The 10,844-nt window shown below is 33.0% G+C and overlaps 1 protein-coding gene across 1 annotated transcript; it reads right to left on the bottom strand.

Annotated features, from left to right (window-relative positions):
- Window positions 1-4,165: 4,165 nt before the first annotated feature.
- On the bottom strand, window positions 4,166-7,199 carry LOC107465015 (pentatricopeptide repeat-containing protein At5g50280, chloroplastic; the record flags this gene model as incomplete). The annotated part of the gene is given in 2 exon segments (XM_016083977.3): window positions 4,166-5,689; window positions 6,371-7,199. Coding segments are annotated over 2 exon segments (2,138 nt in total), but the record flags the coding sequence as incomplete, so codon positions are not given.
- Window positions 7,200-10,844: the final 3,645 nt, after the last annotated feature.

The following is a 10,844-nucleotide window of genomic DNA, read 5'->3' as shown; positions in this document are numbered from 1 at the left end:
GTTTTGCTTAGAATCTCTCCACCTTTGTTTTGAAAAGATTATATTATGTATTGAACTCTTTTGAACTTTCCTATAGAGGCTCTCATGTTTCCTTTGGGAGAGATTAGGATATACTGTTGTCAACTACTTTCATACTGTATCCTAGCCGGCCTAAACTTTGCGGGTCGCGGCTAGTGGCTATTTACTTATGTTATATATATCTATCTGTTATCTATCTCTTAATCTCCTTTATGCCTTGTCCGTATATCGATTTCGGCTTCACGGTTTATCTTTTTGTTGTCGAAACATGAGTGATACGTCTTCGCAATTTTATTTCTACTCTTTTCAGGCTTCTTGATTAATACTCCTTTCGAAATTACCTATATTTATATATTAAAAATTCCCCTGAGAGTCGTACCACCGTAATATCATTGACTTATGACTCGAGCATAAGAATTTGAATATTAGGGTGTTACACAATTTACAAACTAAAATTATAGTATTATATTTAATTAGAATTACTTATATAAATTAACTAATTGTTTATATTAGTAAGTTAAAAGTAATAATTTATGCTTTTACTTTTATTAAATTAACTAAAAAATTATGAAACTAATACTATATTGATGATATAAAATTATAGAGGCGGTTCTCTAAGAAAATATAGATGTAATTTTGAAATAGTTGATTTTTTATATTATTGCAGAATAAATTTATAAATGAGCACATAATGTATTATTGAATGTGATTGGATCAATGGTTATTATTGTAATATAACACACATACATATATGAATTATTATTTGTAACTAATATTTCAATATGTTAATAAATAATCATCAATAATATATGTTGATGTATTCTCTACGTCTTTTATATAAAAAATGAGAAGATATAAATTTAACGGCTCATCCTTAAACGCTCCTTGCTAAGTATGGAGTGCTGCACACTTTGTGAATTCGTTAAATCTGAACTCTTTATTTATTATATTTTATTTGAATGGTCTGAATTTAAGAAGGTAACCTGTTAATCAGGTTAATTATTTTTTTACAAGTTTTAAATTTTTTTTTGTAAGTCTCAGATATTGGGCTGAAGTTCAAAATAAAAAAATAGTATATAAATATTAAAAAGAATATTTTTGTACAAAAAAAAGTTATTGGACTTTAGAATTAAAATAAATAATACATAAAAAATAAGTTGAAAATTCATGTTCTAAATCTAAAAAAAAAGATATATTAGAATCTTTTGTATTATATTAATTTAATTAAAAAAATCATATATATAACATAAAAAACAAACAAACATATAATAATTTTATTTTGTGCGAAGCAAAAATTCATATAATTTTTTATTAACAATTTTTTTATTGAAATATGTCATTTTACTATATTTATAATATATTATTTGGGATAATTATATTATTTTAGTTAATATATATTATTTTAAAAAAATATTTAAAATTTATTATTTTGTATTAAGAATATTATTAAAAATATATTATTAGTTTTTCTTAAAATAATACTTTCTTTTCTTTGGTTCAAATACTATGACAATAAAAAATTTTTACGTAACTGCGTCTATATTCATTTATTTCTATATTGTATGTAAAATAAATAATTAATGTTTAAAAGTTAATAAAAAAAGAAGTAATCTTTTTTTTACCAACTCTTAGGTGAATATAGAGACTAGGTCATTTGAACTATAACTCATTGGCAAAGAAAGAAATACTCTTAATTATATATTAAATAGAATAATTATTTATTAGGCTCATTCTTATACAAATAAAAATTTTTCTTAGTTTTATATCTGTAATATTTTATATCAACTAACTTCAAAATTTAATTATTTTTTAATAAATTAATAAAAAATAATACAAATAATTGTTTAAATATAATTGTATTTTAATTTTTCATTCTATTACGTACATGTTAAAGATAATTTGAAATAAAAGATAATGGACATATTGTAACTGTCATGTATTTTATGCTTTGACTGCGTCGTCATTTGAGAATCATGGCGCTTTCATGGAGACCGGATTCTTCTACAGAATCAGTTTTACGTTTGGAGTTAGCCAACCAACAGCGACGACAGACAATGACAGCAATTTTTTGGGCTTTGAAGATCCATTTATGGTAGAAGTGGAATGAGGTTGGTTCAAGAGCGTCAAAATCTGTGGCTAGATAGAATAATAGTGGAAGCACCTGCTAGCAAACAAAACAGTAAAAATGATTCGATCAAATTTTTCTGAGTACTTTTCTGGTGTAAAGATAGTCCTGTGTTAAACGAGCGAATTAGTTTTTTTGTTAGTGCCAGTTTGTTTGTTCAGCCCATGACAAAAAAATAATAACAATAATAAATAAATTTAATTTACCTTATCACTTTTGATAGTAGGTTAATTTTTAAAGAGTGCTGCACTCCCTACTTTACCTGGAGTGCACTAGTTTTCACCAAATTTAACAATTAGGATTAAATTTTAAAATCAAACTCACTCATCTACATCTTTTTCATGTGTTTTTTTTTTCAAATTAAAACTATGAATAAATTGTTGATATTAAATTAAAAGTTTGTTTTTTGTGATAAAAATTTCTTATGTTAATATCCAAAAAAGATAATAAAAATATTGATCAAAGTGTACCTAATCTATTATATTTATTTCTATTTTTCTTATTTATTATATAATACTAAATTTTTAAATAATGCTCACATAAAATGAGTAGTTTTTTTTAAGTATCCAAATTTTAGAAAAAGTATTTAAATAAAAATGAATCTATATGTGTACGGAAAATTTTTTTTCCCAAAAAAAACCTATATAATATAATACTATCTTTTAGTATGTAAAATAATTGGTTATACAATCTTTGTGTGATTGAATTAGAAGCAAACTAAAAAAAAGAGAGACAGATTATGAACACTATATAAAATTAAAAATTAAGATTAGGATTGAGAGTGGTGTTAGCGGCATGAGAGTGGTGTTAGCGGCATGAGTAGGAAAAGGTGGTAATGTTAACAATGAACATTATGTAAAAATAAACTAAGAGGGTATTTTTGCATTTTAAAATCAAGTTCAAATTTTCACCTTCTCATACAATCAAACAATATAAATTAATTTCAAATGATTTTTTTAAGTCTCTTTCAAATTAACCTTCGAAAGGTTATTATGTTCTTCTAAATTAATAATTTCTAATATAGATAAACGAATTTTTTTATAAAAGAGTTTTTCAGCCTTTTTAATATTAATATTTAAATGTTATCTTATTTTTTAAAAAATTAAGTATAAGAGTACTTGAATCTTTTTAATATTAAATTAAAGTTTTTAATTTTTAATACAATCAAACAATCTTAACTAATCCTTTATGGATAATTTAATCTTTTTGAAAAATTAATGGTTAAAGAATATTTTAGTACTTCAAATATGAACTATAAGAGTTGCCTTTTTAAAATTAATGTTAAAAAAATCTTTTAGTCTCTTGAAATGAACTATGCCAAAATTTTAGTCTTTTATAATTAAATTTTAATTTTAATTTCTAATACAATTAAACATCTTTAAACTTAAAAAAAATTCTAGTCTTTTTAAAATTAATTCTTTTTTTTTTGAGTTTTAAAGAGGGTACTTTAGTCATTTAAAATGAGCAAAAAGAATATTTTATCCTTTAGTGTATTTTAGTTGTTTTAAAAGATCAAGTTTATAATTTATAATACAATGAATCAACCTTTTATTTTAATTATTTTAAGATTAATCCTAAAAGTTTATTTTGGTATTTTAAAAATAAACTATAGATAATTTAGAGTTTATTTTGGTATTTTAAAAATTAACTATAGATAATTTAGTATTTTGATATTGAATTAAATTTCCTTATTGCTAATAAATAAAAAATAATTAGTCCGACAAAGATATTTTAGTAATTTTAAAATTATTATTTAAAGGATACTTTAATCTTTCTAAAATTAATAATAAAAAATTATTTAATTTGTTAAAATAAATTCGGTGATATTTTAATATTTTTACATAAAAATTAAATTTAATTTGTAATATAATTGAACATCTTTAAATATAAAAGAGTATTGACAACCAAAACAAATATATAAAAGAATATTTAAAAAACAAAAAACTTGATTGTTAGACTAGTTCTCAGATTACTTGAGGCAAGTAACTTTTTTTCACCTTTTTAAAGCCAACAACTAGCAATTCCTTGTTAATATAGGGATAATATCGTCAACTCATACCTCACTACATGACAAAATAACACTAGGCAAACTGATTGTACAATGAAACATCAAAGTTCCAGTTTCGTACATGGAACACGGGATAATTTTGCAATAACATGTACCGACTAAAATTGAATTCAAGATGCTTCCAATGTCATTCCTTCTGAGAAATAAAAGCGTCAAATTGAACTTACATTCACTGGGCACTAGCATCAGCACTACGTTTCGTTACATGTTTCTTCCTGTGCTTCCAAAACTCATCTTTCTGCCTTTTTACTTTTGTGATGCCCATCTTACTATTAATTATACCAACCAAGGCACTCCTATCCTTCCTATTCTTCTTTGCAGCTTTTACATCAAGAATCGACCGAAGCTTCTGGTATGAAGCCAAATCTGGTACCTGCCTAGTCTTGACCATCTGCTTGTGGTAAAAGAATGCACGCTTAAAATCTCGGACGCGAACATAGGCATATATCATAGTCGAATAGGTGACAGAATCTGGTTTTAAGTTGAGATTTTCCATCTCTTTCAACAACTGAGGCAGCTTTGAATGTCGCCCTCCTCGTGCATATGCATTCATCAGCATATTGTATGTCATCACTGTTGGGTGTAATCCCATTTTCCCGAATTCGGAAATGACATCTCTTGCTTCCATGTATCGACCTTGTTTAGCAAAACCATCAACAAGAATGTTGAACGTAACACGTGTTCCTTCAATTTTGTCGAGCATCATCAACTTCCATATTTTCATCAAAGTTTGGGTGTCGCCGGCACGCCTAAATGCATCTAGTAAAGCAGTGTAGGTTTCTATGGAAGGTTTGATTCCTTCCCTTTGCATGCTTTCATATGCAGCATAAGCTTTCTCATGCCAGCCACTAATTGAATACGCATGTATCAGAGCTGTATAAGAATGTGAAGTGGGTTGTATGCCAACTTTCTTCATCTTCAAGAATGCATCGGAGGCCATGTCACACATCTTTTTCTGCTTCCCGTATGCGCTAATTACACAAGTATATGATTTCACATTTGGCTTCAAGCCAACATCCTGCATTTCTTCCAGAAGCTTTTCCACAATCTTCGGCTGCATTCTTCTGCTGTATGCATGCATTAGAATGTTGAAGGTAGCCTCAGTCGGCTTAATCCCTTTAGATTTCATCTCAACAAAAAGACCTTCAGCTTCTTCTACATGATTGGATTTACAATATGCATCCATCAGAGTGTTATACACAATTGCATTTGGAGAGATCCCCTTCTTCTCCATTTCGATTTGGATGATGAGAGCTTCATTCACTAGACCCTCAACACAAAATGACTTTATTAATGCACCTAAAACTTCTTCAGACCATTGGACCCCTTTTCTGTTCATTTTCTCAAAAAACTGCCATGCATCTTTCGCACTATGGCCAACTGTTCTCATAAGGACAATCATAATAGAGCACGTAACATGATCTGGTCGAATATTTTCAGTTTCCATTACCTCGTACACCTTCCAAGCATCTTCATACCTAAAAAGAGTCAGATTATCTTAGTTCTTGTGCAATAAGGTCATAAAGTTTCGATAAAGTTTATCGTTGTTTATAGGCTGCTTCATAACAAACTAACGAAATGAACCTAAGAGGCTAAAACAGAATAGTCCTACAGCTTAAAGGACTTCAACGTGCCATAAATGGAAAACGGAATTGGAATGAAGACACTTAGCCCTCACTGGACTAACCAACATCTTGCTGAATCATCAACAAGGTAATGATCAAACAAAGAAAAAAAGTTTCATAAATTTTATTTCGAGCAATTTCAAGAACCCATATTAAAATACAGAAACATTTTAAAAAAAATAAAAAATAAAAACTATAAGAAAACAATATATTTTGCCAGAATTGCAGCTCAAAGATGCTGCATTAAGTCATTTCCAATGTAATACATACTAACAGTATTGATCATTATGCTTCAAAAGGTGAAATATCAGCAACAAAACCTTATCCCACTGAGTGGAGTCGGCTACAAGGATTAAATGTCACCACGTTGATGTCATGTCATATATGTGTCTACCCCATCCATACTCAAAACAACAAGCGTCTAATTTTCAATATAAGCAAGAATAACAAGTATTTGATTTGCATCTTTTTTACATACACTAATCTTCCTGAGCGACAAACAAATTACATTAAAAAAGGTCAAGAATTATGCACCTGCCACCATCCAGAAGGCCTGAAATTGCAGCATTATAAACATGAACATCTTTGAACTCCGTTGTGGATGGCAAGTTCCTGAACAAAACCATCAACTTATCACCCATCCTCGCCCGCCCCAATGCCGGGAACAACACAGTACACGAGCGCGGTGTAACAAGCGAAGGCTCCTGAGACCTCATCCACTGAAAGAAGTACAAGCAACATAATATAAGCTTCTCCTCCTCAAGAACTTCAAGAACCTCCCAGCAATCTTCCTCACTGACCCTCCCTTCAAAGCCTTTGTCCAATGCCTCTTCAAGTGTCAAATTCTCAGGGAGGTTCCTTGCCAGATGAACAATTTCTCCAACAATGCCCTGTGGGAGTTCCTTCTTCCACTCGATTTTGTTGTCTTCACCTTCTTCCTCAATATTAAATGGAACTTGGTCCAAACCCATCTCAATTTCTTCCTCTTGTTGTTCATCAGAGTCAAGGGCGGTATCCACAGCAAGGTGCCAAGAAATTCGACGGTTCTTCTGGAGGGTCAATTTGCCTTGAGTTAGAGGGTCTTGTGAAGGAACCAAAGTCCTTTTTTTGAAGAATTTATAGATTGGGTCACAGGGTTCCTCTTCTTCTTGTGCTTCTTTTTGTTCTTCATGTATTATTTCTATAGCCTCAACATCTTCCTCTTGCTGTTGGAGATAAGGGAGGAAAATGGGGGTTGGTGTAGAGATTGGTGCATCGTAGGAAGAAGAAGAAGCGGAGAGGGAGAGTGAGGTTGTTGGGATATTGGAGGGTTGAATGAGAAAGGAGGGTTTGGAAAGAGAAGGAGGGTGAAGAAGGCAGGTGGGATGGCAGAGCCGAGTTGAGAGAGGAAGCAAAGTACCGCCAGAGAAAGAAGCGCTGATCACGATGGCGCTTGGAACAAACAATGTGGAGAGGAGAGACATCGCGGTGCTTGGGATGGCAGCGCTGGCTGCAACCAAGAGAGAGGCCATGGCGGCGGTAAAGCACAGCGACGAGTAAAGGCCACTGCAAAACAGAAGCAGGTCAGAAGCGGACCGGTAGTTGACCCGGTCATACAACTGGGTCACTGGTTTAACCAGTGGATCACTGATTCACCCGGTTGAACCGGTCATAATTAAATAAATATGTAAAATTATAAAAATAAAATTAAAAGTTAAAATACATCTCTTCACAAACATATTAGTAAAAATCAAGTATTAGACATAACTGCTTATGCAAAAAAATCAAGGTTTTGAAAACCGAACCGGTCATCAAACCGTTTTAGTCACTGGTTCATTGGTTCATTGGTCCAACCGGTCCAACCAGTGATTCAACCGAAAAAATCGTTTTAGAATAAAATAATAAATAAATTATAAATAAACATCCTAAAATATATTCCAAATTTAAAACATTACACAAAAAATCATCAACCAACTTCATATGATCTTATCCAAATACAAACTCAAAGGTTAAATAGTAAAAAGAAATATCTAAATATTAAATTTTGACTGAGGGTTAACAGGATCATTTAACACCTCAGATTCTAATTTAGAAATGTAAGGAGACAAAGGATTATCAATTTCAAAAGAATGATGAGCTAGTTCAGTTAGAAAATGTTGATCATTCTGTGGTATTATGCTAACTGAACATGAACCTGAACCTTGCAAGATGACCTTTTCGGTTTAATCTTAGACAACGTTCTGTTGTAAGAGAGCTCTCTTAGCAACAGATTCTTCTTGTTGAGCAAGCCATAAACGAGATCTAGTGTTGTTTCCAAGTTGAAGTATCAACATAACAAGTAGTCATTGAATAAGAAAGCATAACATATCACCAACTACCTATACACTTTGACTCTCCTTCCACTACCATCATCATCATTCATCAGTTTATTTATATATGGCATTGGCAGGTAGCTACCCTACTCATTCAGCACCAACCAGCATTTGATTTTATTTCCATATGATCTTTATCAAAATACAAGAAGAAACCTGATATAAGACAGACGCCACTAAAAGTGATAGATTGCATATAAAAACGAAGTTGCAAGTTTAATATACTGCTTTTGAGGCTTACATGATAGGCTTTCGGCATCATCATCAACCTCTGCAGTAGCAGGCTTTTAATCTTTCCTCTTAAATACCACTTTTCCATAATTTTTAAACAATTCATCATACATCTCATCTATATCTTCACCTACATCCGGCAAAATTTGTCTTTCATGTTACCTGCATCATCATTCATTCATTTGCAAGGCACAAAAATTTACAAATTCTCCAGATTTAGACATAGAACAAAATCTAAAAAGTGAATGAGAGAAGGATTTTTTTAAGAAATTAAAGTGGCCATTAAATTAGTGTTGATTTAACTAAAGTTACAACCCCCTCATATTTCAGAGTCATCAGCAACTAGTAATTACAAAACAGAGCCATCAGTAAATTTGAACAAAAATTTCAAAGCCATCAGCAACTAACAATTACAAAACAAAGCCATCAAAACAGCAGCATAACAAATAATCATCCCTAAATTAATTCAAAACAACAGCATAACAAAATCACTAATCACAAATCACAAATCACAAATCACAAATCACAAATCACAAATCACAAATTCAAAACACTCAGTGCCATAACAAAACAGCAGCTTAACAAGTCACTAGTCAATAATCACAAATTCCAAACTCAAATCAACAGCATTACAAAAAACCCAAAAATCACAAATCACAAATCACAAATTTAACCTCAAATCCTTGAAACAGAGTAACAGACTCAACTTTCCAATAACTTCAAATCAGTAAATCAGTTTCACTAACCTTCCACTGACAGCAGGAAGACGACGGCGGGACGACAGCGACACCACGGCGCACCAGCTGAAGGCCTCGAGCAGCGATTTCACCTGTGAATGGAAGACGTGCCGAGCTAGAAAGGGGAGACGCCGTGGAGAAGGAGAGGGAAGAGGCCGCGGAGACGCCAACACAGACGAATGGCGGCGGCGGTTCCGTCCAAGAAGCTGGATTATTCAACAACAACTTAGTGATGATTTTCAACAACAACAAAAACTAGCTCAGTAATATTTTCAACATATTATTCAAGGTAACAAATTATTGTCAGTGATGATTTTTTAAGGAAAAAACTAGTTCAGTGATATTTTCAGCAATAAATACACCTTTCAGCAACAAAATCAAAGTGCAGTGATGAATTACAGCAACAAACTAAAACAGAGAACGGGAGAATTTTTTGGAACTCACCAAATCGGTTTGGGTTGCACGAAAGAAGCTGACGGCGAGACCCGAAGCAAGAAGACGACAACGACGACCAGCCCCAGGACCTTCTGCTTCTGCCTCTGACGCCGAGAGCGGAAGGAAGGTGCGCGACTGAGTGCGAGATGGTGAGCGACGAAGACGACCAGCCGGGACCTGCTGCTTCTGCTGCTAGCGACGACAAGCGCAGGGAAGGGACGCGAGCGCAACCCAGTGCGAGAGGGTGACGATTGACAACACAGAGACCGACGACGAGCTTGATGGGAGACCGGAGACGAGAAAGGGAGAGAGCTTGAGTGCGAGAACCAGTGAGAGAGGTGAGTGAGCTCAAGCTTCAGGCTTAAGCAGAGAGTGACCACACAAAGAAGGTAGGTGATGAGCGGATAATTTATACGCTTTTTGGCATTGTTTTTAGGTAGTTTTTAGTAAGTTCAAGCTACTTTTAGGGATGTTTTCATTAGTTTTTATGTTAAATTCACATTTCTGGACTTTACTATGAGTTTGTGTATTTTTTTGTAATTTCAGGTAATTTCTGGCTGAAATTGAGGGAGTTGAGCAAAACTCTGAAAAAGGCTGACAAAAGGACTGCTGATGCTGTTGGAATCTGACCTCCCTGCACTCAAAATGGACTTTCTGGAGCTACAGAATTCCAAATGGCGCGCTCTCAATGGCGTTGGAAAGTAGACATCCAGACCTTTCCAGCAATATATAATAGTTCATACTTTATTCGGGAATGGATGACGTAAAGTGGCGCTCAACGCCAAGTATATGCTGCTGTCTGGAGTCAAACGCCAGAAACACGTCACGACCCGGAGTTGAACGCCAGAAACACGCTATAACTCGGCGTGCAACTCCAAAGGAAGCCTCAGCTCGTGGATAGATCAAGCTCAGCCCAAACACACACCAAGTGGGCCCCGGAAGTGAATTTATGCATCAATTACTTACCTTTGTAAACCCTAGTAGCTAGTTTAGTATAAATAAGACTTTTTACTAGTGTATTAGTTGTCTTTTGACCACGTTTCATCTTTGGTCTCAGTTTTGTTTTATTCTTCATCTTAGGAGGCCATTGATCACGTTTTGGGGGCTGGCCATTCGGCCATGCCTGAACCTTTCACTTATGTATTTTTAACGGTGGAGTTTCTACACACCATAGATTAAGGGTGTGGAGCTCTGCTGTACCTTAAGTTTCAATACAATTAACATTATTTTCTATTCAATTCTCTTTTATTTCTC

The sequence above is a fragment of the Arachis duranensis genome, chromosome 9 (genome assembly GCF_000817695.3).
Source record: "Arachis duranensis cultivar V14167 chromosome 9, aradu.V14167.gnm2.J7QH, whole genome shotgun sequence".
Taxonomy (NCBI): Eukaryota; Viridiplantae; Streptophyta; class Magnoliopsida; order Fabales; family Fabaceae; genus Arachis; species Arachis duranensis.
The sequence above is the reverse complement of the archived record's forward strand: the minus strand, read 5'-3'. Positions and strand labels throughout refer to the sequence as shown.